This window comes from Thrips palmi, unplaced genomic scaffold (genome assembly GCF_012932325.1).
Source record: "Thrips palmi isolate BJ-2018 unplaced genomic scaffold, TpBJ-2018v1 HiC_scaffold_15, whole genome shotgun sequence".
Classification (NCBI taxonomy): domain Eukaryota; kingdom Metazoa; phylum Arthropoda; class Insecta; order Thysanoptera; family Thripidae; genus Thrips; species Thrips palmi.
In genome coordinates, this window is record NW_023144624.1 from 4,235,480 (window position 1) to 4,262,703 (window position 27,224).

The following is a 27,224-nucleotide window of genomic DNA, read 5'->3' on the forward strand; positions in this document are numbered from 1 at the left end:
GACGGGCGTCGCATCACAGCGCCGTCTCGTCTCGATTCGTCTCGCTATTGCGGCCCGCCGTGCCGCGACGCCGTGCCGTGTCACTCAGCGTGGGCGTCGCCCAGCGCCGCGCAGCCGTCCGTCCAGCCGCGCCTAGCCGCGCCGAGCCCAGCCCCGGCCTGCCGTTGCCGGCGTGGTGGTTGGTTCGGCCACGGTTCGACTTCCACCAGGGCCACCAGTTAGCCAAGTTGGCGCTGTCGCCGGCCGGTGGGTCACTGGTGGCAGTCACTGCGCGTCAGGGGCACCGCGACGACCGCGGGGTCACAATGTCAGAGATGACTGCCAAGGTGGTCTAAGTGAAAGCCTCTGCCGCACTGGCGCGTAGGCAACCCTATGGACGCTCAGGCGACAGCGTAAGAACAACCACAACGCCCTCCCAGTCGCAAGCGTGTCAACCACTGTAAGACTCTGGAGCGTACCTGAAATCTCTGGAACCCGACATGGCATTCCAGGCTCACGACCCACCAATGAATTAGACGCAAGTCCGCAGTTTAACTAGAAACTCTCTTTATTCGTCATTAGCCTTGATCATTATTATTGGAAATAAACTTTCACTATAAGTAGTTACAAGCTCTGGTTTCATCTCATGACAGTAGCTTTAAGGGTTGGTCTGATCACAAAGACACAGGGAAAGTTGTTAAAAAATGAAATGGAATTGTTACAAAGGGGGCAACAAGGCATACTGTACAAGATCAAAAGGTAAAAAAAAAAGAGAAAAGATTCTTGACATAATAAAAAGTAAGCATATATTACTCTTACTCCCAAGAGAAAAAAAAACAACTACAATTCCTGCCCAGCACTATACAAGTATCACCTTAGTATTTTAAAAAATCCATACAAAATTCACAAACACACACAGTTGACATTCACACATGCATTTTGAATTCAGAACCAAATTTATTCCGGTTCTTTTCAAGTTACCAAAAATACAAACAGCTTTATAAAAGGGTCTTCTGTGGCACATGCACACCTTAAACAGTGATTTAGTTTTTGTTCGTATTACTTAAATAATATCATACACAACATACCACATCACAGGGACTGTAGAAAAGTTTAATCTCTCACTCAATTACCATGTGCCTGACACACAAGTTCAACATCAATTGATAACTAGCTATTGGCATCAACATTTCCCTACAAAGGTTCCAAACATTTCTCTTTTTCTTATTCTGCTTCAATCCAAACTCCACATTCACTTATCTCTGAGAAACAAAATGTTCCTGGTAGTGCAGTAGATGTTATAATTATCATCATCATCATCAAACATTTTGAACCACAATGAGTACAGAAATGAAATAGACTTCCATGGTTTGAACAAAAGAAACAAAACCATTGTAGTGAAGTCATGTGCACTTCTGTAAAAGTTGGGACCAGAGAGTTGAACAACAACCATTACTAAAGAGATATTTTTTGATTCCCTTACGATGTCATCATGGATGTGTCACTGATGACAGATGCAACCATATTAGGACCCTTAAGAGAATCATTGATGTCCCTTCTGAACATAGAGAGATTTTGAGTGAACCTGTTGACAAGAAATACAAATAGTTCAGTTGGATTTAGAAAAAAGTTCAATTTATCAAATTATACTCTGACCAGAAAACGAAGAGCCCTAGGTTCTCGCGGTCGAGGGCTACCTGCAATGCTAGCCAAGGCGGCAGGCGCCATAAACCGCGAGAACTCAGGGCTCTTCGTTTTCGGGTTAGAATATAGAGGAGTAATTATATACCTATCTCGATTCTTGGTAAGAAGATTTCTTTCAATTCCATCCATCAAATTTTCAAACCATTGGGCCATTGAAGCTTGCTTATCTGGAGGTTGGGTTCGGACGATGTTCTCTCGAAGTTGATTAAAATACTGAAAATACCGAAATCAAACACCATTAGAAATTTAAAATGTTTGTTAATAACAAAAAAAGTGGCTGACAATTCACATACTTCCTCATTGAGAAGGATGAGCCCAAGAAGTGGCCTTGACATGGACCATTGATTTCGGCAGTCCTCAAACATGATAGTGTTTAATACAGTTGATAAAATTTGTTGAAGTATTTCGGGATGGCAATCCAAAACTTGTAAAAACATATCTGAAGAAGGCTGAACTCCACGTCGGGGCTTTTTACCTGCATCACCAAAATCGAGAATTCAAAACAAAAGCATACTTTTGTTGTTAAAGGCAGAGACTAGAATTCCAGTTACCTTTTTGAGTTAATTGTTTAAAAAGGTGTGTTACAATATTGTCTAAAGTTGCACAGCAACTTGTGCAAACCATTGTATCTGCAACAAATATAAGTAAACAAAGATTGTAAAAAAAAAAAATTGATAAAGAAACACCCATGGTGTGACCCTAAGTGGTAGATAAAGCTTCAAAATGACATTCTTTATGATAAAAATTTGAAATAATTAATTAATAATTAAAACCCTCTCTCCATCGCTTTCCAGTTACAGCAAAATTCCCAGGTATACCAGAGGTAGCACAACATTATCTCACCAAACAACTCTGAAGTGCAGACCTAAGCATACACATACAGATCATTAACACATCTGATCAAAAGTTGGATGAACAGGATTTTAACCCCTATAAAGCTTTATTACAATTAATTTGTTTTTTCCAAGTCAGAAAAAGATGTTGTAAATCTGGATGAAATGAAAATGTCACAAAAATGAAAACACTATGTGTAAATTCTCCCTGGAAAAAAATGATTATTAAAGCATTCACACACTGAAATGAATCACAAGTTAAAGCAACATGCATGCACATTTGTAGGGGCCTGGAACATAGGTGTGTTGACAAACCTGCACACAGTGAGGGTGAATTTACCTAGCACATCTGAATCTTTTACTAGGTACACACTGGAGTTTGGAACATAAATTTAACTAAATCTAGAAATATAGCACAGTGCAGCTAGGGCAGAAAGACCAGGGAACACATTAAACTGAGGAGCAAAAGAGTAACTTCATATCAATAATCAATAAAAAATTGATTTGCGCAGTTTTCCAATGAAATTGCAGCACACACGCAAACTAAATTGACTTCAGAAGGGCTTGGGGCAAGGCATTGGTACAGATGTTGAGCCAAAAAACATATCAAGAATAAATTACATTTTCCACTCCCGCATTTACAAAATTAAGAGTAAGATGTAAGAAAATATATTTTCTGAGAAAGCATAGTGAGCAAGCTTCCTGAGTGCAAACATTATAAAATTATTCCAATTTCTTTGCACGAGCCAATTCTGCTAACTATAAAAGCAGGCTGGTTAAACAGAAAGATTCAGTTGAAGCACAAAGTGATTGAAGATGTTATGTTCAAGTTAAGCAGCCTAGCATGCAAGTAAATGACTATGTCCAAGCTGTTGCTTATTTTCCATGCTCCTCTTTGAGGTCCCAAAGTGCTCAAATATTAGCACTTTGCTAATATTGTTGATATTTTTTGTAAAAAGGCATCTCTCTTTACATTGACCAACTACAGACATTACTTAGTACCAGAAGCTATTATTCCCATTAAGGGCTCCATACATACAAATGAAAGATTGTGTACAAAGTTTAAGAGTCTGAATGGAAGACAGTACCATTGGCTGAAACTAACTTAGTACTGTTCAACAAAGGCCAGATGTAAAAGAGAGAAACCGTAAGACATATGGTAAGGAAATTAATAATAATAATAATAAAATGAAAAAGAGTTAATTTGTTATCACGAATTAGGAACTGAATAAATGAATGCATCAGGAAAATTCAGAGAAGTTCAAATAAAAGTATGCCTTGGAATAGAGGCTGCTGTTTGCGTGTGTGGGCCACATAGTAAAAACAACAGCAATTATCATTAACCATAAGACTCCATAGGCGAGAGGCAAATGCCCAGAAGGCTTATGATTTCCATTTAAACTTTGACTGGAACCACAAAAATTTTGGTCTGATTTCTTAAGCTTCCCTTCCTAGCTGCACTGTACCTGTGAAATGATTCAGTGTCCCACCTATAGCAGTCAGTCCATCTGAGATGGATGACATAATGCACAAAAACACATGAGGCTCCAAGGTGGCTAGAAAGGTCATGTGGTCTTGTGCTAAGCAATCCAAGAGCAGGTAGTATGTCTGGGACAATTTAGGGTAATCCTAGAAAGAAACAAAAAAGATTGGATTAAGAATTAGTACCACTGAATGGAAACAACTCAGCACAACAATTGAACTTACTAATAGATCAGTATGGGGAATAGACAGCAGAAGTTTCACAAAAGTTTTCAATGCATCATCAAGGGCTTCATCATTGTATAGACGAAATACTCCAAAGTTAACATAACTGCCACATAGTGCTGCTTTTAGCATTGAGAAACAGACAGATATTCCTTTCAACTTCATTGGATACATTTGTTCTTTGCTCACTTCTACATTAAGTATATTCTGGCCTGAAAACAAAGCAACACCTTAATCTGAAGCTATCCAACAAAACAGCTTTTTGCAATAAAGGCATCAACTACTGCAAAGTAGGCATACCATAACTGCAGATGATTTTACTGGCTTCTCTGAACAGCAGTATACCATTTGGGGAGGACACATCAAATAACAATCTTTGAGATCGGTTTTGAACCAACTCAGTGAAAAGTTTTAGCACCGGGGTGGTAACCTGGGGTTCCCTGAACCACAGCTGCATTGCATGTAATAGAATGGGTGTGTAGGCTGGATATCTGAGAAAAAGCTTAAGGAATAAAACATGTTTTGAAAACAAAAATTAACAAAATAAACAAGGTGTCTACATTAACATTCTTTCAAGGATACACCCAATCAAACAACATCATGTATGAAGGTTTGGTATTAAAAGCAAAGGCAAGTCCGCGCAAGTCTCTGGCTAAACCAATAAGAGCTTTTTTGGCTTCTTCAGCTGCAAACATGGGAGTTTCTGCCAAAGCTAACATTGAACCTATGGATTCAAACGCAGCTGTAAAAAGCAGACACAAATCAAAATGTTTAATATGAAAGAACATGATAAATAAGGTGGTCTGTTTGCAAATGTTTTAATATACATACCAGTCAAGGGTAACATGAATTGGTCAAATCTATCTTCATCCTCACCAAGATCAACCATCAAAAGACGTCCCAGGGAAGTGTAGAACATTGTACGACATCGCATTTCACTTACAGCCACAGAATTTCCGAGGAAAGGGAAATGTTCACTCTGCCAGACAGACAATTTGCCACATATTATTGAAACAATCATAAAATAAAATTCACTTATGAATGTGTCACACAATCATGGCTTCTTACAGTGTGATTGTTCAACATAAATTGAACTTCATCCAGTTTTACAAGTTTTCTCACACAACTATAACCAACAGACAAATCATTCAAAAGCTGAAGCGTTTTTGTAATAATCTGTTCACTCCGACCCCAAAATTTAAGATTTGTGATGCTGCAACAAAAAACAATGTACAAATAATATAGCTAAAGAAGGTACTTTTAAAATGTACTTTTAGAGTTACGTTAAAAAAAAAGAGACAGTTTAACTTACATTTTCCTAATGAAAACACTTAAAACCATAGAATCCTCACTAAGCCCTAATACCTCAGACAGTCTTCTATAAACTTTGGAATTTTTCTGAACCTGGAAATAAGAAACATTACTATCTCAGAATACAAATAATCAAGAACTGATATCTGACAAAATAAGAAGTCACTTATGTCACCTTACCTGGTCACCTACATATATTTTACGAAACTGTTCAAAAAAGCTTAGCATTGCTAATTCTAACTTTTCACAGCCACCTTGGGGCAGTCGAGAATCAGTTAAATTCATCAGTTGAAGTACCCTAAAAAAAAATGGCAGAAGATATTACAGCATAAACTGCACGGCAATCTACAGACATATTTTTTCATGAGTTTGTTTCTTACCTACAAACCAGTTCCCCATCCATAGCATCATGTTCCTCATTACTATTGAAGGATACTCTTCCATTAATGGCTGATCCAATTATGTACACTAACCATGTGAGGCGGCCTGAAAAAGAGAACAAGTGCAACTCTCAGCATGAACTGTGATTAAGTTAACTGAGAGATGGGAAAGCTGGTTGAGACTCATTCTTACCTTCCTGAATGGATATATCTATTTGTACTGAAGTTGGAGTGCTTATGAGCTCCTGGTAAAGACGTGCAGCTTGGTCAAATAATGTTACAAGCAGTGCACATGTTTTCTGGTATTCACAACGTCCTATGACTGAAAGCTGTTCTAGCTGTTGATGTACCATACCTAAGTCATCTAGAGGATCCTCCAAGCCCTCTCTGGAAACAGTAATGTACACTGGTAAGCTGCAGCACTAACCAATAAATTAAGTACCCATCCCAAGTTAAAAGGGAAGCTTATAAAATACCTAACAACAACAGCCACTGATTCCAATCTTGATGTGATGTAAGCATTGGTTACTTCAGGGGTATAAGTTTCTAGCAAATGAGGTTCTTTAGCCTTCACATAAGGTACTGAGGCTACCATACGTTGCCAGAGACTAAGTAGATAATGGACACTATTGGGGGCAAATTGCCACATCTGAAAGAGAACTTCATATTAGTAAAACTTAAGAAAACTTCATCATACTTTTTTTTTTTTAATTTTGGACTTAAAAAAAAAGCCACACCTGAAGACTTTCAACTGTGAATTTGGCAACAAGCTGAATTGCTTCAGGATAATTATCCACCATTACTAATTCACCAAGCTGGTAATTAGACTTCAAGCGAGCAAGAAGTCGGCAAAACTCGTGGTAATTACTAGGATCACTCAACCCCTGCAATGTAACAACACAATTTTTATTATCAAACATCACTGTAGTATCTAAATAAAAAGAAAAAATTAATTTACAAACCTGAGGGTTCAGGAGTACTTGTTTAACACCATTTACAAGATGTGTAAGGAACTTCCCTCTCTCTGTGTTGCTGAACAGCGATCGCCGAACCGACGCAATTTGTACAACACAAGACAAGGCCTGGAACCACAAGAGAAAATTGAGGGTATTTAAGGATGTTCTTCAGAAGAAAACACAAAAATGAGATAAAGCCAAAACTTTCCCATGCATACTAACAAGAGGTGAAAGGGTAGTCGGCAATGAGTGGTACAGATCGAAAAACAATTTCAGAGTGGAGAAGTCGAGGAAAGCTGGCCGCCAGCTAGTTGGACAGTGAACAGTACACAAATCATCTGATGACTCATCTGTTGACGTTCCGATAAAATCAAATGTCAAGCAGTTGTGTGCTAATCTTAGGAGCTGAGTTAGAAGACCATGCTGTCAAAATAAAAATCACAACACACATTTAGAATAACTGCATAAAAATTTAGTGAGATGCCTTATGGCAAACAGGATTGAGAAATCAATACATACCTGTCCTTCATCATTAAAATTTAAACTTTTGCAATTTCCATTAGCTGTTCCTAGTAGAGTGCAAGAAAGTCTGAATATTTCAAATAGTTGTGTATCTCGAAACGACGATGCAATCTTCCTATGTTTAGTCAAAGAGCGGTTGGCATCAGCTTCTGATATTTGATTCATTTCACATGTTAGCTGAGAGAGAAGCTGAACTCCAATCATGCAATGTTCAACCGAACCCTGAAAGGTAATGCTCCAAATTAGAACTAATGTAACAATTAATTTACTCAGTTAGGAACACAAAGTACTGTGGCACTTACCTGCAAAAATTTTGTCACATCAGTAACAACATTGCGAAACACAAATTCATCTTTATCATTATCAAACCAGCCTAGTTTTGATATTCTTGCAAACAAAGTAACAAGTGCTTGAATGACAAATCCAGGAAGCTTAGGCTGAGTAGCTAAATAATTCAAAATGTAATTTCCTAAAGGGTGGAAAATTTAAAAAAATGTAATTTTATCACAGATAATGTACGCAGTCAGAAGAGCACACAGACAATGAGACATAACTTACGAATGTCCACTCTTTGCTGAAGACTGAGACCCTGTGCTGATCTGGACACGAGTTTGGTGAGCGTTGTGGCGGCCAAGAGCTGGGCATAGGGAGAGTCCCCACGGTCAAGAAGAAGTTGACACTTTGATAGCGTGTCTGGAGCATTTTGAAATCCAACTAATGCCTTTTCAGCCTCAACACGTTGAGCAGAGTCTTGTGATTCATATAACTGTTTGCAAAGCAATTCTAACTGATGTACCTCCTGAAACAAAATTAAACCAAATTATTATGGCAGCTGACAGTAGCATTCACTGAACTAAAAAGAATGGGGTAAAATATTGAAAACGGTTCCCCCATTCATGTAGCTTTGAAAATTTATTTATTTTTGACTTTTGTTCGCGTCAAGATGTGAAGGTTATGATTACAAAATCAGATGGCAAGGTTATGGGATAAAAATCACATGAACTTCAACACAGCAGTTGCTCATTGATCAAATGATTGAGATCCTATGACAGAAGGAATCTGAGACCAGTGTGGTGTTTGAATAAGAACATTAAGGACAATTTGTACCATTGTGTTGACTTTGTTGATATCTGCATCATTGCTCCCTCACTGACATATCACGACGCAAAACGGAAAACAGGCCATGGGTCCATCACAAGCGACACGCAAGGGCATAAATCGGAATACCAGTGTCTAACAGGCACAAGTTCATCAGTATACGGAAGTTTGTGAGCAAGTGTACAAGCCTACAGAGTACACTAGGACAGGACGACGGACCTGGCCCAACGACACAGTCACAGACCACAGGGGACAGCCGACACGGGAAGGTTAAGGCGGGCGGTTGCTGACAAATGCAAAAAGTACTGACAGGACGCCGGGACTGCCAGTCAGTTACGACAATCCTGTCAGAAAGCGAGACACGGCGCAGCAATACATCGAGCTCCTAAAATATTTATATTCAGAGAATTCAATGAATTACAGACGAGAAAACTTGACCACCAGAACCGCCCGTTCCCGCGATCATGAAACGATCTGGCCATTGTCCGGTGTCGCGAATAACACGTCCCATAATAACAGCAATAATGTAGAGTCTTGACCGATGCCGGTTAATACAATAATCTAGCAAAATAAAGTAAATTTGAAACTTGTTTGGCTCACCTGTTCGTCCGCCATTTTCACTTTGCATCGGCATCAGGGGAAGCGAACGCAGCGCTATCTGCAAACAACGAAGAGCGTTTTGAAACTACGAATCTGTGCTTCTAGTCAGAGATTAAAGTGCTTGGTGGCAAGCGATGAAATGCCTAAAGAGCGCCCATAAAACGTAGAGAACGTACTATGGCAACATTTCAATCAACAGTCCGGCAGTAAAAGTGATGCAAAGTAAAATGTTTGCCCCTAAACGCAATCATTCGTGACGTCATAAACGAATCTACAACGACGAACAAAACACTACCGGCAGAGGATTGCAGTGCCAACTCTCAAAACTAAAGATTTTAGTTTCAGGACACTGGAAACAACATAATTTCTTTTCATTTCGTCAAAACTGAAATGAGAACGTAATAAAATATTGAAATAAATTTAGAATAAGTAAGGGAGTTGTCTGAAAAGCTACGTGACTGAGATTGTTTGTAACCGTGTTGGAGACTGCGGTTTGCTGTTTTTGTAAACACAAACACACACACTCACCCTTTCCCGTTTCAACTTGTCTGAACTTGCACTGTTTCTGCATTGCCGTATGCAGCCATTGCACGTTTTGACTCTCTGGCAAGCTCACTCCTGTTCTACTTGTTGTCACTGAATCACTGAAACTGAGTCACTGTGACCATGGACGTTGTTTGTGTTCCCGTTCCCCGTTTCTCCCTGGGCGACGTCTGCTCCGCAGTAAAGTGAGTACCTTCAACAGTTGCGGTGAGCCTTGGTGGGGCTGCTCTGAGTGTGAAATTTGTGAATGCAGTAGGGTACGCCCACAGTGATCTAACGCCCTCGATCTTTCGAACAGCTCCATAATGACTCGCGAGTTTAAGCTTGAATCAGAGTCTGATCTGTCTCCATCAGATATGGACGAAAGCGTTTGCAGTGCTCAAGAGGAACTCACAGGTGATATTTACTCTCCCGCATTTTCGTCCCTTTTCAATTGCATCTCAAATGGAAGCTAACTGTACTTTTTTAACATTACAGCATCCTGCCAGGACACTCCAGACACTGAGAGTGAATCGTCATCACTGGAATCCGAGTTTTCAGTAGCATCTTCAGCGTCACATTGTCCAACTTTACCTGAAATTTCTTCTGGACCAGAAGTAAGTGTCACGATAAACGTGATAAATGTGCTGATTTCCCTCTAAATTACTCAATATCTATTTTTATTCTTTCCCTGGTAGGATATTTATGAAGCTGCCAACCTTGCCTTTGCAACAGCTAAGCAGAGCAGATGCATTAGATGCCATAACGTTAAAAGCTCCCCTTTTCTCTATTGTCGTGGGTGTCACAAGGTAAGTGTTAAATTATGATTCTAAGAATGTCCCGTTACAATTTCAAAATATTCTTACTTCATCAATTTTTCTTTTCAAGGACCGCAAACGATTTTTTCCGCCTTGTCCAAGAAGAAAAAAAAAAGTTATTGGAAAATTGAACAGTTCTATCAAAAGTTCAGGTACTACTTTCTTAGTCAATAGTCAGGAATGTCACTGCATCTTTTCATGGTTTCACAGCCTCACTTTCTGTTTCTTGCAGAACCCAATTCCTCACAATCTACATCTGATGAAATGAAGCCTGATGAAACCTCTGTGAGGCCAACTGTTTGTGGATGTTGCATGGATGCTCCATGCAATGGCATATTTGTCCATGGAGATGTAGGTCACCAGATTTACTGCTATAGATGTTCTCACCGGCTTTGGCTAGAAAGAAAATTATGTCCTTACTGCAATAGAAGTATTTCAAAAGTTGTTAAACTTTTTCAAGTTGTGTAGAATTAACTTACCAGGGGATAATTTAAAATGTAAATAATGCAGAAATCACTAAGCATGACTTGAGGTTGGTCATTTAATTCATTTTATTCCTATCTACAAATTCATTTAAAGAGAGAAGACATGAGACTAATATAGTCATAATTTTTAAAATCTTAGTCAAAATAAAGTTACTGTAACTATTTTTTCATTAGCTCTCCTTACTTGAAAGTTCCAGCAAAAATATAAACCACCATCCACTTGAATAATATGAAAGAGAATTATGTGCATATACTGATGATACATTGTCCTAACTAATTTGCCAAAAAATGAGGCCTTGAAAAATATACAAATTAGTGGGAAATGATTAAAAATAGTTCAAATTAGTAGTCTGATCCAAGAACATAGATGATATATCGTTATGTGACAAATCTGAAAGACGACTAGCATATGGTGAGTTCCAGTCCCTTTCAAAAATAGATTGCAACTGGTCACGAATAGGAAGAGGATTTTTCTTACGATTAGAAATGGAAGGTTTCACAACTAATCCTACCCCAGCAGTGTCAACAAAATAATCCCCAGACCAATTTGAAGTGCCAATGTATGCAGCATTATCAGTTACCATATACTTGTTATGGTTTACCCGTGCAAAGGGTATTTTTTGCTGGTCAGGAGTTGCGGGAACTCTGAACAGCTTCTGAAAATTCAATTAAAAAGAAAAATGAATTAGATGTGAGACTTGGCACGAGTATACTTGATTCTGATGACACTTTTTGTTTATCTTGTAACTGGAGAGCAAATGGGAAATAATGGTCTTATACTCACAACTTCAATGTTGACATTCTTGTAAGAGCCAGAAACTTCTTCCAGTGACTTCAGAAATTGAATCTCTGCCCTTCTGGTGTGGTTCCAAGATGACATTAGAATTCGAACATTTACTGTATTATTTAATGCTGCAGCTAGCAGTGCATTGTTAAAAATGGGCCAATACCTTTAGAAAAAATGATGAAAAAGATGACATAAACATAAATTTTATTTCCTACAGCTTGATAAAATTGAAAACCATGTCTTACTTTGGCCTTGGTGTGTAGATCATCATAGGGATGTAGTCCATGACTGATATGTAGACAAACTTTTCAGATTTTGAAATTATGTCAACTATAGTGTCTCCATCCCCTGACCGCCCTCCTGGACAGAAGGGTGGGGGGGAACTAGAAAGGAAAGTGTTGGCTCGAACTCCATTCAAAGTTAAATTCATTGGCTTGACCATATTGAATTCAGTGCTATATGTCTGCGGCCATCTAGGAGGAATCACAGCCTCCTCTGTGCCAAGGTCCCAGTAAACATTAAATATTTTTAACAAGTCATTTGCCATACATGGACAGTCATAAATGACAGCCCCCAATTCTTTCACCTACAAGCAAGAAAATGACGGGGAGGCAAGAAAAAAAAAAGAAGATAAAAATAGAAACTCTCAGCAGCAAATTCACTTAATTTTTTTTAAGATTGCTGTGACTAATGCACCAATTATAAACCATACCTGAGTCAGAGAGCGCCAGTCCATATTTGCACTTCCAAGATAGACATGCTTGCGGTCTACAATCCAAAATTTAGTGTGCAAGACACCTCCTCCTAGCAAACGAGCAAAATTCAAGCTTCTAACCTGTCAAAAGTAGAAAAGAACTTCATCAGAAACCAAGAAACACTGCTGCCACAGATGTGGAATGCAACTTTATACTTAATCACTATGTAGAATAATGGGCAACTTCACCTCTGCAAGACCTTTCTTCACAAGTTCTTCAGTATCAGGGCTGGGCATATCCCGGGAGGGAGAATTCTGAGCAATTCTCAATTTGATGTTCCGTTCTGCTGATGCTTCTAAAAGGTTCTTGAATATGTCTTCACCCTAGTAAATAAAAACAACTAGGATAAAGAGGAAGCACACTGCAGTGGGAAAGCCTAAATGATCTCAAGGATTAAGGATTACTATAAGGTTATTAGGCGAGTAAAATCTGCCTTACTTGATAAGCAGATGGGTGTGGGTAGACGTCAGCTCCTTGAAGACTCCAGTACAATGCTGCAATTTCAATCGAGCTTTGAGATATATTTATCAGTTGATTCCATGTATCGTAAGTGGAGGGGAACTTTGGGGCTTCTGGTGGATAAGTCAACCCCTCAGGAATACTTTCCACCAATGATATCCTAGAAAATACATGTTTTTCGTTAAACATTTGTATAAATTTAACACACATGTAATTAAAAAGGGACAAGTAAATGAATAACTACCTGCAAGAATTTTGACATGACAATCCATCTAGCTTTAATTTTTCATTCCAATTTTCTGATTGTTCTAAAAGAGGCAAAAGAACCACCAGTATGATCATAATGAGAATAATGGAGATGGGAATGTAAGCAGGTTTACACCACCCTCGAGAACTCCACCTGAAAATGAACAGGAGTGCTATGAAAACACTGAATTCACCTCGAATAAAGCAACAAGAATTGAAGCACAATGAATTACTTGGAGTGTTGAGGGTGGTGAGGGAAGGAAAGATCCTCTTCTGATCGCATGAGAAAGCGGGATCCCCATTGATCCACATCTTCATCGGGCACTGAGCTAAGCTTTTTGGATGACGGTACCTGGTGACAAAGGAAACAAAACACACAACAGCATCAGTCTGTGAACATAACTTTAAACAAATCCTTTAAATCTCGGTGTGAATGACCAAGTAATGACACATCTCTTCGCCTCGACCTTCAATGAAAACAAAGTAAGGACAAAACTCACTTTAACCTTCCCGTCGAGGTTTTGACTCACGGTTATTTTCATGGTTACAAGGAGCCACGCGGCGCGGTGGGAGGACAGCGCGAGCGCTAAAGTTTCACTCTACAGGCATATCCATCCCGACCGATCCGATCAACGAAATAAAATAATGCGGGCAGCAGAGCAGCACAGCAGCCGCCGGCGGGACGCCTTTGTTGTTTGTTGACGTTCGCAGCTGTTGCAGAGGGGAGAGCGGAGGGGTGGCTGGTGGTGTGGAGGGGGAAACGGAAGAAGCAGGACCGGTCACGTTCCGGAGCGCGATCCGTTCAAAGTGTCGAATCTACAGGACCAGCAACGGAAGACTGTGGGTCGACGTGGACGTGGCGGGGCATGCATAGTCAGCACCAAGAAGGCCCTAACGTGACGCGGTCCCTCAAAATGCCTGCCCAGCGCAGTCCCAGTGCCGGGCGAAAGGCGGTGGGTAGCTAAGCTAGTCCCCCAGATGGAGCAGAATCAGAACCGCGTAGAGTTCGAATGTTGGTTCCCGAAACTGACCGCAGCCACGGACGTTGACGTCGACGCCTTCCTCTCCTCGAAGGCCAGCGGCGACTTGCCGAGGCTCAAGGTGGGCGGCCTGGTGGCGGGCCTGGACGGCCTCGGCCTCGGCAGGCCCTGGTCGGACAGCAGCACCACGTACTGCTCGGGGTCGTGGCCCAGGCCCCTGGCGAGGCTGGGACTGCGAGAGTGGTGGGGCTCCGCAGACCGGGGCCGCGAACGCCCCGACGAGCTGCCCGCCGGCGGTGTCCGAGGACGCTGGTGGTGCCGGTGGAGGGCCTCAGCCGCGGCGGAGTCGATGCGGTGCACCAAGATGTGGCATGCCTGCGCAGCGGAACAACAAACGCCGCGGTCAGCCCCGGGGTCAGCGCAGTCCCGGGGGGTACCGGGGGGCTGCGACGCGACCAACCCTACACTCGTCACAGTCACTCGGCTCGGCGGCCATCAACAGCTCCTCAGGGGCCGAGCCAGGCCGAGTCTAGCGGCGCGACGCCAGCACCGGGTGGCTTCCCCGGGGGCTGCTGCGCCATGGCTGCGCCACCCATCGCACCGCACACCGTCCCACCGCCCTGCCCTACCGCTACGCACCTGCGAGCCGATCTGCAGCAGGCCGTCGTGGATGCTCTTGGGCGCGAGCGGCGCGCCGCACACCGCTTGCTCCTCGTCGGCGACCTCGGCCTCGCCCTGGCCGCTGCTGCCCCACGGGAAGCCGGACCAGAAGGGGCTGGGCATCCTGGAACCTGGAACCACGGCGACGCGGGGAAAGTGTTTTGAGGTTTCGGCGCCGAGCTGGCCGGCCGTCAGTCGTCGTCACCGAGGTCGAGGCCGAGGCCAGGCCGCACGTTTAATTGCAGGCACGCCATGCGCAACATGCACCGCCACGCCACGCGAACCCCGAAACGCGACGACATGCTGCGCTGCTTCGCGGCTCGTGCGCCGATTGGCGTTTGGCCGAGCCGTCACGTCACGTCAGGATGTCGCGTTCGCACGTGGAGATTGCAACCGAGTAAAATCGAAACAGTCCCGTGTCAAAATCTTTCGAACGCGTTGCACGCGGCGAGTGACTCGCTTTCTTTGAAGACACACTTGCCTGCCTGCACTCACCTGGAAGCTCTTGTCCTCAGTCGCTGTGCCCCCTCAGGTCAGGTGGTCCTCGGCGCGGTGCTGCGGCGACGCGGACGACGGCGAGGACAACCCGCTGCGGGCGCTGCTACGGCGCGCGGTGGCCGCGGGAGGCGCGGGGGCCTCGGGGGCGCAGAGGCCGCCATGCCGGGGGCGCGCGCCACTCATGACTGCGGACTGCGCTGCCTCACCTTGGGGCCCACGGCGCACGGCCCACAACCCGCGGCATGGCACCCCTAGCACCCCCGGCACCCCTGGCCTCACCTCACACTATCGCGGCCCTGGCGTGGCGGCGTGGCGGCCCACCCCAACCCTTCCCCTCGCGCCCCGCCCCGCCGCGCCCCCTCCCTTTTTGCGGCGGTAAAAAGGAGCAACAGTGCTGCCGTCAATGTAGCTAACAGCTTTTTTTTGGCCCGGGGGGGGGGGCGTCGAAAATAGCACACGGTGTGATCTTGTCCTCAAGCCACAGTGGCTATGAACAGGGGCGCTGTAAAGCCCCCTCTCTCCTCTCTTCTCCCTGTTTCTACTAATTGCAACTCCAAGGGCGTTTGTGGGGCCGCGGGCCGCTGCGGGTCGGGAAGAGCCCCCCTCCCTCCCCTTTTCCATGCGCCACTGTAATATCGCGTGGGCGTACCGCCGCGTGCGCGAGCGGCGCCATGTCAACAACCGTTTGGCGTTCTCATCGGCGAGGACGCGTTGGACGCGTTGGACGGGCACCGACGGGCACCGCATCGACTGCCGACCAAACGGCAGCGCGGCAGCGAGGGTCGTTTTCGTCGCCCCTGTCTCTCTCGCACTACTCGTGGGGCGGGCAGCTGCGGCGCGAGAGAGACGAAAACAACTCTCGGAAACAGCCTGCAGCACGGCGCCACCTGCAGGCGGCAAGGACGAGACGGAGGGCGACGCCCACGACGGCGAGCAGCGAGCAGCGGGCACGCACCACAGGCACACCGGCACCCGCACGCCGCCAACGCGCGGCCGGAAAATTCAGGGGCAGAAACTGCTGGCATTACCGCGAAAACGGAGCCCAGGAAAAGTACTGACGGCATCTAGTTTGGCGGTTTGAAGGCTTTCAAGGCCAGCCAGCAGCCCCTGCCTTTGTTTTGGCCTTTCCAGCCTCGGCTCGCTGTGCCCGGCCTGGCGGCTCGCCTGGCGGTGCCTCGGGTTTACCCGCTCCGCGGCCCGCGCGTGACTCGCGGTGTCCGCCAAACATTTGCATGCCGTTGCCGTGTCGTGTGGCGCGGCTGGTGTAGCGCCCCCGCCACGCCCGCGCACCTCGATCCCGATCCAGAGCCAGCTCAGCAGATTGATTCCGAGAGTCGTTTTCGCCGCACTGTCTCTCTCGCACTCATGCGGCGTCCGCCGCAGGTGCGAGAGAGACACAGCGACAGCAGCTCGTCCCGCGGCCGGACAAATGACTCCTATTTGTCGTCGCGAACGCTTCGGCCCCGGCCTCCCCCTCCCCCTTCCTCCAGTCGACGTCGACCTAGTGGCGGCAGGGGACGGGGGGGGGGGGGACGCTCCCAATCGCCAGAAAGGCTGGCCGACCCGCAATTAGCGACCTCCCCGTCGAGTCCGCGGAGTGGCCGTCCGTCCGATCCGCCGCGCCCTCGGGGCCTCGAGGCCCTTACAGTGGAGTAGTGGCCCTTGCCCCTTCGGGCCCTTGGGCTGCAGTGCGGCGCACGCGATCCCAATCCAAGGGCTGTTTCTGTGTTCTGTTCGCTCCGCCGTGTGGCCGCCCGTCCCGCAGCCCAGGCTCAAGGTCAAGGCGGGGAGTGCCGCGGCCGGACAAGAGGGCCTAGGGCTAGGGCTCTAGGGCTAGGGCTCTAGGGCTAGGGCTCTAGGGCTAGGGCTCTAGGGCTAGGGCTCTAGGGCTAGGGCTCAGTAGTCGGCTAGGGCTCTAGGGCTAGGGCTCTAGGGCTAGGGCTCTAGGGCTAGGGCTCTAGGGCTAGGGCTCTAGGGCTAGGGCTCTAGGGCTAGGGCTCTAGGGCTAGGGCTCTAGGGCTAGGGCTCTAGGGCTAGGGCTCTAGGGCTAGGGCTCTAGGGCTAGGGCTCTAGGGCTAGGGTCAGGCTAGGCTCAGGGCTAGGGCTCTGGGCAGGGCTCTAGGGCTAGGCTCTAGGGTGCTCTAGGGCTGGTTAGGGCTAGGCTCTAGGCTAGGGCGTCTGCCTCTCGTGCGGCCGGCGCGCCTGCGCGGCAGGACAGGTCACTGTCACTGGAGTGTGTGCAGACACCGCGGCGTCGCGACCGGTCGCGGCCGCTTGGGAGCCTTGGGCGCAGCCTTGGGACCGCCGGGCCGTGTAACGACGCTGTAATTCATTTCGACGCGACTCTTCCCTGCACGCGTAATTTCAACGGGTCTGACGGGGAGGGGGAATTTGTCGGCGTAGGGAAGAATTTGGGTACAGATCGCTGCTGGAAACTAAACCCAAAAGCAGCGGGCCAGTCACGCAGTAGTGCGCCGAGCCCCCGGAAAAGGCCAACAGGGAGGGGGTTGTGTACAAACTAGCGTGACGAGGCGTTGGGAGGCGCTGCGAGGCGCGAGGCCTTCGCCCTTGACACTCCAGCAGCGAGTGCGCGGCGCGCCGCCCCGCCAACTTTTCTGCGCCAAACCAATCAAAGAACGTCGAGGATCGATCCGAGAGGGGCTGTGCCTGCTCTGCCTGCTCTGCCTGCTCTGCATCAAAGTGGACGTGCCTTCCGGACTCTCCCCCCACCCCCGCAGGGAATGCAAAGCGCGAGCAAAGCGAGTCACCGCACTGCAGCCCTTCGCGCCCGCGGCTCCCAGGCCTGGTGGGACTGGCGGGGTAGGCCTGTACTCCGACGAGAATTGGAAACCTGTGAGTTCTGGCGGTCGAGGGCAACTGCAATGGTGACCTAGGCGGCAGTGGCTCTCGATCGTGAGAGCTCAGTGGTCTCCCCAGGTCGACGGCGTCGCTTCTCCCTGAGCGCAGCACCTCGACCACGGCGTGGGCGGCACCACGGCCACCTCGGCCTCCTCGACCACCTCGACGCCTTTGTTGGCCGATTCGGGTCGATGAGTGCAATCCACGGCGAGAAAGGACGAGTTTACCTTCGGCCGCTCGGCGAAACGGGAGGGGGAAAACGGGGTGGGGGGATGGGGGCTGCCTCCGCGCCGGACAACACCCTTCCGGCAATTTTTCATTCGCCTCCATATCCGGCCGCGATCTATTAAAATCAAGGCGTGTTTTTTTGTTTCTGCGGGCTGCACGCGTGATTGACTTGACCTTGATTGGGCCTCGCGGAAGGGTAAGGACACGCGCGTGCGGAGGGCCAAGGCCGCCAAGCCGCCATGGCCGTGCGCCGTGCGGGGCGCCGTGCTATCACGACCGCCATCGGGGCACTTCCCCTGCCGCCGTGCCGCCGTGCCGGGGCGCTAGCGAGTGGCGGGAAAGTGGCGGGAAAGGCGTCGGGGCTTCGTAAATCCCCTGCGATGCGACCACACTCACGCGCATCACACACACCACACACACACACACACACACACACACACACACACACACACACACACAGGCACGCACACACACTCCAGTTGGGTGCGTCACTGCTCTCGGGACGGGGCGTGTACGGGCTTTAATTACCAGAAAGCTGCGCGACATGGTTGTGTGCTGTGGACGCGATAAAGTTACACCCGCCTTGCAGTGTGGTCGCCAGCCCGTCGCGTCGGGCCGCCGGGTCACCGCCACAGAGCAGAGGCCGCTAGCCTTAGCCGCCCGCCGCAGGACGCGCAGCACCTCTGCGGCATCCCCCCCCCCCCCAGCCCTGCAGACCCTATGCAGCAGACCTGTTGCCTCGCGTGTCCAGCGTCACCGCCACCCCGCCTTCGACAACAACAACAACAATGCGGAGGCCTACTTGCCCACTTGCCCCGCATAAACGGCGAGGTGTAGGGCCTGTAGGGCCCGTAAGGGGTATTCCCGGCCTCCTTGAGCCGACACACGCCGACCCGCCACGCCTCGCGGGGCTATGAATACGCGCTGGGCCCGGGGGGGGGGGTAATGTGCTTTAGATTGGCGGCCCGTTCGTCTGCCAGGTGCGGGCGGTGCGGGCGGCGCCGCCAGGCAAGGCCGTCGTCGTGGTGTCCGCGCCACTAGTGGGCCACCCTCCGGCCGCGGACAGCGCGCTGGGGCCGGACACGCGTGGCTCCCTCGGCCGGCTATGCAAAGTGGGGCTGGGGAACAGCACGGGGCGGTGGTACTGGGAAAGAATTAGAATGCGGGCGGGTCGCGCCCCGGGTTCGAGCCCCGGCGGCGCCGTCGCCCCCATCGAGTAATCCCGGCGGCAGCCCATGCGTGAAACGGTATCAAAGCACCAGCCGCGGGGGTCGACCGGGCCAGCCGGCCAGCCAGCACGCCACACCGCCCCGCCTGACTGTTTTGATGCGAGTCTTTCGCGAATCCCATCCAGAAAAATAAACAGCAGCTCCGCACGCCCCACTGTGCACGGGCTGGCCGGGCTGGCCGGGCTGGCCGCGGGCGCTGGGGGCAGTCTGGCCCGTCCGGGCCGTCTGGCCGGGCCGCCCCAAAGAAACGGCATGGCCGCGGGGACTTGGAGGTTGAATGTTTGGCGCAGGTTAATTGGATGTTTAGCGTCACGGCCCCACGGCCCCACGGCCCAGGCCTGTCTGCTGCTGACGGATCGGGCCACCTTTGCCTGAGCGGTCGCTGTGGCTAAACCTTTCCATTCCGCCTTTTTTCGTTTTTTCGGCCTGAGCGACCAGCGGCCATTTCCAGACTGGTCCGACATTTCACAATGGAAAGGTCACCTGCACTCGCATTCCACACAAGAATGAAACATTCCCCTGCGGAATACTTTGCTTCAGTTCAGAGCAATGTTAAGATCCGTGTACAGACTCTTGTACAAACATGTGTACAAATAAAATGATTTTAAACAATGTAGCGACGCTATGTTGGCTAACTAAGAGCAGTGATGGCGTTCCTAGGCAAGCCCAGGACGTCGCGACAGTGCTTCGACCAACAGTTCGTCCCGGTGTCATCAGATTAGTAAAGCTGTCTATAACACGTTTTTTCGATTTCGAGAGAAAAGAATGAGAATGACGCTGTGAGTCGGCTGCGTGCATTGCGGGGTATCTGTTCTGATCGTGTCGCTACACCTGCCCTCCGAGCCCCGTCTGCCTGCTGCATGCGGTGGGGCGGGTCGATGTGGTGGTTGCGGACTACCCCGCGCGCCAGGGCCTGCGCCCACCGCGGGGTATCATCGCTACTCCCGGGCAGCCCCGCCAGCCCGGCCAGCCCCCGGTGTGTAGTTAGCGTAACTTGGCCATGCAGCTCCACACGCAGCAGCGTTCCGGCAGTCTGGTTCGTCTCTTCTCAGAACGTCCGCTGTGAATGTAGTTCGGTGAATCAAACCATTCGGCATTCTGTTGCCGGCGGAGCGCTGCATTAATAATGCCCCTCTTCTGTACCTCGTTTGCTTTCATTTCCACCGTTTACAAACACACGCACACAGGCACACGCATCGCAGTGTTGATGTCAAGACTGGTGCACGACAACGAAATTATGAAAACAGAGATGGCGCTGCTGGGGCACCATGGCGCCCGCCCCGCTCTGTCTCTGTCTTTCGCGCTCGTGGCGCCCCGCGAGCGCGAGAGAGACAGAGCGGCCGGGCTGTCCGGGCCCGGCGGGAGGCTGGCGGGAGTCCAGCTGGGCCAGGGCGCCGCGCGCAGCCGCGCGTTCCCAGGGCGAGGCGGGCGGGGCGGCGTGCGCGCCGTTTTGCGACCCGTTTCCGTTCCGTTCGTAATTTCGACATGTTGATACAATGTCGTTTCTCATTATGGTTTGCAATTCCGAGTCCGGCACCCGCGCGCCGCGTTCCGCTCGCCCCGTGTTGTTGTCACACGTTTCTGCCGCCTCGTCGCGGAACGCAATTTGGAAAGTTTTGCATCAAAACAATGATAAATAACACGGGACGGCGACATTAAAACATCTGCCGTGCCCTCGCAGCTCACAGTGGCCCTATCCGGCCTCGCTGCTGGCTGCATCCGCGCGGATTTCTCGTCGGGACACTTGGGGGGCGCGGCGCGCTGTTCGCTGTTCGGCGCGCTGTTTGAGCGGCGAGCGCGGGGGCGGCATCGGGGAGCGCGACCCCTTCCTTCTGCCTTGCCCTCTCCCCACAACGCCACTCCACTCCCCGCCACTCCCCACTCCGCCACGATTGAAAGCTTTGGCCGCGAAACGTCTCTGGGGACATTTATCCTGCACATGGGTCTCCATTCCCGCACGGACAAGGAAGTGGTGGGAAAGAATCGCCCGGAAGTGGGTCGGAAGTAGGGAAGGGGGAGAGGGGGAGGAGGAGGGGGAGACAGGCGGGACTAATACGTTATCGAAACAGATTCCTCTCCGGCGCCCCAGGTAAATCCCACTTAGAGCTCAGGTGGGGCACAATCACTCTGATCCTCTCAAGGCGAAGGCGCGTCCCTCCCGCCCCCCTTCCCCAACCTTGTCGCCCGCCGAGCTTTTATCTCCTTTATTTACATTCGTCGTCAGGTCCATTTCCCCCGTTACTCACGGCTCATTTCTCTCTCCTCCCTTCCCCTTTTTTCCCTTTCTTCGCCGGCCGAGAATAATTACTCAGCCTGAGGTTTCCACGCGGTGGCGCAATTCGCTCTAATTCCGTGGAAGGAGGCGAGAGGCGATGACGTCCTGGGGACTGGGACTTCTTTTCCGTCGTCGTCGGCCGTCGCGGTGGTGGTGGGTGGCCTCGGGAATCAAGGTGGACGTCTTGAGGGCCGTTTGGAGGTGCGCCCATGAAGGTGCACCCCTGGAGGTACGCCCCTGGAGGAACGCCCCTGGAGGTACGCCCCTGGAGGTACGCCCCTGGAGGAACGCCCCTGGAGGACGTGAGCTGACGGCGCTGTCCAGCCGCACGCGGCAGCGCTGCAGTCCGAGCCGCGCGCGTCGGAGCGCCCGCAGTCGGCGGCGTAGGCAGCACGCCGCGCGCGCGTGCCGAGCACGCTGCCGATCAGGAGGACTGCGGGCGCGAGGGGCCGCGGGGCGGCACGGAAGTTGAAGGGCACGGGCATCTTTATCGTGCGGCCGTGGCTCTCTTTCCGCAGACAAAAACTACACCCAAGCGCTTGCGAGTGTGTCGTTAGCGTTAACATTTCGTCAAAATTGTTTCTCGATTCGGTTTTCAGGCCCGCCGGGGAGATAAATCGATCGTAAACGCGTCGCCCGCTTCGAGATTACCTCAAGACGCAATAATTTTCCCGGGTGGCCTCTCCTCTCCGTTCTCCATTCCGCTAGCGGAGCTCCGTCCGTTTAACGAACATCCAATAATCCGGGGCCGCCACGGCTGGCGCTGCGCCGCGCGCTGGCGAGGTGTCCGACACACCTGGTGCGAATCCGTCCGATGTGGCCCCGCCCCGCCCCGCCCCGCCCCGCCCCGCCCCGCCCCGCCCCGCCCCGCCTTCTCCGCTCCCAATTTTCCCTTAAGCTCGGGGGTTTTACTCGGCGTGCTATACATCTTATTGGATGGACCGAGGAAGGGGCTCATCGATTTCCGAAATGCCTGTTTTTCCTGCTTTTTTTTGATGCAACAATTATTCGCCCTCTCCCCAGGAGCACAGCATGTGCGGTTATTTTCGGGGCACTAAATAAAAACATAGAGAGAACAGAGCGATGCTCCCCACACGCGGACCTCGCGGAACGAGCCTCGTGGCAGTTGGTACCCTTGCCATTTTTAATACGGCTATTTCATTAATTTAGATGGCCAGCTCGGCCAGGGCGAGGCGAGGCTGCGGCGGCCAAAGGGGACAACGGGACAAGGTGTGGCCGGCCGGGGCGCGGCGCGGCGCAAAAGTGCGGACCGCTGTGAATGCGGAGCACCGCCAGGGCGTGGCGGGGCCTCGCGGAGAATTTTATATCGCTCCGACCTTACCTCCGCCACTGCACTCGGAAAAGAAAGCACAGCAGTCAAAAGTTAATTTCTGCGTGCAGTGCGCTAACCGAGTAAAATAATGCTCTGAAAGTAGTTTGGAAAGTAATGAAACTAGGCCTTTATATTTCGTGCGGGTTCTTCAAATACCATGTTGTCGATGTTGTTGTTGAGATTGGAATTAGCGGGGGGGGGGATGTCTGTCATGGTCAGACTATTGGACTGAAGGCCTGGGGCCAGTGTGCCGCTGTATGCCTGCAGTTCGCAACCGATTTTTAATGACCTGAACAACACGCGAGTGCCCCGCGCGTGCTGCCGCCCGGAAAATCCTCCCCGCAACAATGTCTTTGTGCTCCGCCACAATCCGCCACAGTCCGCACGCGGCACGCGGCCTCCCCGCGGCGCTAACGCTGCCCGCTCACTGCAGCACTGGCGGTACACTGGCACGGCGGCACACTGGCACGGCGGCGCTGCCCGAGGCCAACTCACTCCGCGATGCCGCGATCAAAGCGGAGGCTGTGCCTGCCGGGCCTGCCGGGCCGGCACAGTGTTCCGCGCCTCGCGCCAGCCGACTGACTCCGCGGGAAGCCTCTCTCTCGCACTCACGGGGCAGTATCGTATGGGTGCGCGAGAGGGTCCCCTGAAGTTGGCCGACACGACGGTTCCGAAAAATCTGTCGGCCACACTGCGCGGCTCGCTATACTCTGCTGAGGCGGGCGCGTTTCGATTCGACAGCCGCGCGATGTGCCTGCACGTGAAGTGGCGGCCGACTCAAAGAAAGCCGCGCGAGGCCTCGGCGTCGTGGTCGTCGAGCCCAGCCCGTCGCGGCGCTGCCGACGCGCACGCCCGGCCCTGCCCCCGGTTCCGGTTTGCACCTCATCACAGTCGGACTTGTTTAATTAATTTGGTGGCGAGCCTCGCAGCCCCGCAGCCCCGCAGCCCCGCGCCGCGCCCCCCACTGGCCGAGCCGGGCCGAGCCAGGCCGAGGCCCGTGGCGCAGCGCATGGAGCGGACATATGCGGAATGAGTTTGGAGCCAATCACCTGACTTTCTCGCTGCGCGGGGCGGGGCGGCGGGGCGGCCGAGGGTGCGGCGCTGTGGTCAAGGCGCAGCAGCCCCAGCCGGGCTTTGGGCGCTTTGGACAAGCCCTCGGCCGTCGGCAAGCCGACGGGTTGGTCGAGCTGCTGGCTGTTGTTGTTGCGGACAAAACTTGGCTAACACCTCTCGGCTCTCCTCGGCCGTAGGATGCCCTGTCTCGTCCACGCCTGACTTGCGGTCTGGCGTTCCGGCAATGCTTTCCGAAAGCGCCGACAGGCAGACAGCCGGGCAGGCAGGCACGCCAGGAAGGCGGGCAGGCAGGGCTGGCAGCAAGGGCGCGGAGAAGTAAAAGAGCGAAGGAACGGAAGAAGTAAGCATGGCAGTTTGGCGGTGGTAGCAGTGAGCAGAGCAGCGTCGAGCTGGCGGCGCTGGAGACTGATTCCGAAAGTCGCTTCTGCCTCTCTCGCACTCACTGGGCGTTCCCTATGCGTGCGAGAGAGACGGAGCGATGAAAGCAACTCTCGGAGTCAGTCTGCTGGCGGCGCTGGCGGCGTTCGTGGCGGTGGTGTTCTTGCACGCCGCCGTCTGCCTCAGATGTCTGTGTTCTCAGAATTCCTTGGTGAGCGCCCTTGTGCCCCCCCCCCTTTCCCCTCGCTGGCCGGCGCCGACGCCGGATTAGCTCAAACTTGTCCAAGAAACAAGGGAATCTGGGTAGCTCAGCTCAACCCCTCTGGCGAAACGTCCAAAGTCGCGAAAAGCTATTAAATGACCCCCGAGAGGTTGCTGCTGATGCTTGTTGCGTATCCGGCAGGTTTTTGTTTCGCTTAGAGGGCTCGCTGCTCCATTTTGCATTTTCAAATAGGTGAGCAAGTTATTTTCATTCCCGCAAGTTTTGCCTCTGCGCGAAGTCGACTTCTGTGGCCGAAGTCGTGCCCTAGGACGAAGGGTGCAGATCACAACGCGACAGATCCTCTCCGAACGCCACATCGCCGGAGACAATATTTGAAAAATATTCAAAGGGCTTTTGTCGGAAAGCAGACTATTTCGATTCGTCGTGTCGGAGGGCCGGGTCCGGGGGACCGGGGGGCAATCCTCTCAGCTTGGTCCTTGACAGGGCGCTGGCAGTGCTGGCAACGCACCAATACTCTGGCCGGACGAAGACGTTGGACGAAACAGCGGCCATCACGGAAACAAGAAACAACTTCATTCAAATTCCCTCATTCCGCCCCAGAATCACTCTGGCGGTCGCCTGCGGGTGACGTAGCCGCTAAAACCGGAAGCTTCATTTGGCGGGGCATTGGGAACGGGGACATTTGATTGGCCGTAGCGAGTCTTACGCGGCAACGACGTCGTCCAACCGCCTTCGACGCCCGGCAGTCAGCTTCAGCTTCGTCAGCGAGCATTCACCGCAGCCTGCGTTGACTTGAGACAAAAGCTCTGCTTCCGCTTCGCTTCGGCCCCCAAAGCCGTTTACGTTCAAGAAATACGACAACACTAACGCTTCCCTCCTCCGTTAGAGTGCGCTGCCGGGGTGGCTGACCGGCGCCTTGGCGCAAGCCTTGGCGCGCAACGCCGGCTGGACGAGCTTCGGCCGCGCCCCGACAGAGCGCGCCAGCAGCCGTCCGAGCTGCGTGGCTGGCGTAGCTGCGCGAAGTGAAATAATCGACTGCTCGGCGCTCGGCAGTCACGTGACCCCCACTCCGCTGCCTGCCGCTGCGCTGCGCTACTCCGCGCCACGCCGGGCCGCGCTCGCCGCGCTGGTCCACAACGCCGTCGCCGCCACCGGCCGCCGCAGCGCCACCATCGTCAGTGTCGGTGCGTCGCTCCGCCGGAAAGGTTGTTCGTGGTGCTCCGTACTGCCCCGCGTCTCGTCCGCCGTCGCCGCGCGCGTCTTACACACGTGGTGCCGACAACGCCCCGCGCTGCCCCGCGGCCCCACGTCAACGTCCTGCCCAAGTCGCACTGCCTCAGAGTCTCTGTCCGAGTGCGAGGGTGTGAGGGCGGAGTCTCCTGCCGGCGTCATCCTCGCCGTGCCAGTGTACCCGCGCCAAAAAATACGAAACCAACGCCGGCCAGAAGCAGCGCGCCAGTGCGTGCCGGTTAGTTGATCGGCGATCAGCGAATTTGGCCGAGTTTGCGTGGACGTGTGTGATTGAGTGCAGTGTTGTGATTGTGTGCGCCTAGTCCTTCCCCGAGACTGGCCTTCTGTCGGATAACTCAAACTCTGTCCCGAGCATCGGAACGGAAGCCAACGACGCCGGCGCTGACTTAAGGTGCGTCGGTCTTCGTGATAAGATAAGCAGAGTCTCTGTCGGGCCGCGCTGCCCGGCCCGCTTTTCTTTGGCACACAAATCGGGGTCTACGCCGCACGCGCCTCCGCGGGGCGGAACCCTTGCCTCGCCCGGAAGAACGCCGCGAGGACCGCGACGACGGTGTGCACCACTGTGTCCACGGTGTCCGCGGTGTCCGATAGGCCCCATCCACTGGCCTCGGTCGGAGTGGCTGACGGCGGTGTCCAGGTCCAGGATAAGACAAGGCAGCCCTGTGCAGTCCGAGCCCCTCTACGGCGTCGCACTCGACGGCGTCCTCGCCGCGGCCCGGACGGCCTGGGAGTGCTTCTTGCCCCCGCCGCCCCGCGTCCCGCCTCGCGCCTCCAGGGTCAATGATGCCGCGAGTCGAGTGCTGTGGGCGCGGCGGCGGCGCGGCGTGCCGGCGGAGCAAGTTTTTGCATTTGTCACGCGCAGTTTCATGTTGTGCTGCTCAGAGATTTTTCCAAGCGCTTCGCCGACACCGTGACGCGCACCCTCTGCGTCTGTCTGCGTGCGTCGGCCTGTCTGTCCGCCCGTCCTGGGGGGAAGTCCCGCAGCGACCAGGGGAGCGCGCACCTGCAGTTCCGCCTGGATCTGCGTCGTGTCTGTCTGTCCGTCTGCGTGCTGCCCGTCCGTCCGCCCGGCGG

The 27,224-nt window shown here is 51.5% G+C and overlaps 4 protein-coding genes across 10 annotated transcripts in view; 2 read left to right on the forward strand and 2 right to left on the reverse strand.

Moving 5' to 3' along the window:
* Positions 1-529: 529 nt before the first annotated feature.
* On the reverse strand, positions 530-9,385 carry LOC117640968 (exportin-7). Of its 6 annotated transcripts, none has more exons than XM_034378032.1 (23): positions 9,267-9,385; positions 9,091-9,148; positions 7,951-8,191; positions 7,695-7,861; positions 7,390-7,614; positions 7,093-7,293; positions 6,877-6,996; positions 6,652-6,798; positions 6,391-6,563; positions 6,108-6,301; positions 5,915-6,020; positions 5,715-5,832; positions 5,536-5,627; positions 5,292-5,436; positions 5,055-5,202; positions 4,806-4,965; positions 4,524-4,714; positions 4,224-4,435; positions 4,007-4,145; positions 2,235-2,312; positions 1,977-2,158; positions 1,769-1,896; positions 530-1,564 (listed from the first exon to the last, which is right to left on the reverse strand). In XM_034378032.1, the coding sequence occupies exons 2-23, from the start codon at positions 9,103-9,105 to the stop codon at positions 1,459-1,461; spliced, it is 3,288 nt and encodes a 1,095-aa protein (XP_034233923.1). In that variant the 5' UTR covers positions 9,106-9,148; positions 9,267-9,385; the 3' UTR covers positions 530-1,458. The 6 variants fall into 6 exon arrangements, with proteins under 6 accessions (XP_034233923.1, XP_034233922.1, XP_034233918.1 ...); XM_034378031.1 differs by having other exon boundaries at positions 1,977-2,167; XM_034378027.1 differs by having other exon boundaries at positions 1,977-2,167; positions 3,983-4,145.
* Positions 9,386-9,615: 230 nt separating this feature from the next.
* On the forward strand, positions 9,616-11,085 carry LOC117640970 (E3 ubiquitin-protein ligase Mdm2-like). Its single transcript, XM_034378036.1, has 6 exons — positions 9,616-9,818; positions 9,932-10,029; positions 10,111-10,229; positions 10,311-10,421; positions 10,501-10,582; positions 10,663-11,085. The coding sequence occupies exons 1-6, from the start codon at positions 9,757-9,759 to the stop codon at positions 10,896-10,898; spliced, it is 708 nt and encodes a 235-aa protein (XP_034233927.1). The 5' UTR covers positions 9,616-9,756; the 3' UTR covers positions 10,899-11,085.
* LOC117640969 (5'-3' exonuclease PLD3-like) lies at positions 10,958-14,010 on the reverse strand. 2 transcript variants are annotated; one of them, XM_034378035.1, is made up of 9 exons: positions 13,693-14,010; positions 13,396-13,514; positions 13,161-13,316; positions 12,896-13,076; positions 12,646-12,780; positions 12,415-12,537; positions 11,948-12,288; positions 11,700-11,865; positions 10,958-11,571 (listed from the first exon to the last, which is right to left on the reverse strand). In XM_034378035.1, exons 1-9 carry the CDS (start codon positions 13,702-13,704, stop codon positions 11,242-11,244), a joined length of 1,563 nt encoding a protein of 520 aa, XP_034233926.1. In that variant the 5' UTR covers positions 13,705-14,010; the 3' UTR covers positions 10,958-11,241. The 2 variants fall into 2 exon arrangements, with proteins under 2 accessions (XP_034233926.1, XP_034233924.1); XM_034378033.1 differs by having other exon boundaries at positions 13,663-14,009.
* A 12,079-nt stretch (positions 14,011-26,089) lies between these two features.
* The window catches only part of LOC117641381, a 160,359-nt gene continuing 159,224 nt past the window's right edge, over positions 26,090-27,224 (forward strand). The window contains exon 1 of the mRNA XM_034378645.1: positions 26,090-26,541. The gene's annotated coding sequence lies outside the window, so the exon portion shown is untranslated. The remainder of the gene's footprint in view (positions 26,542-27,224) is intronic.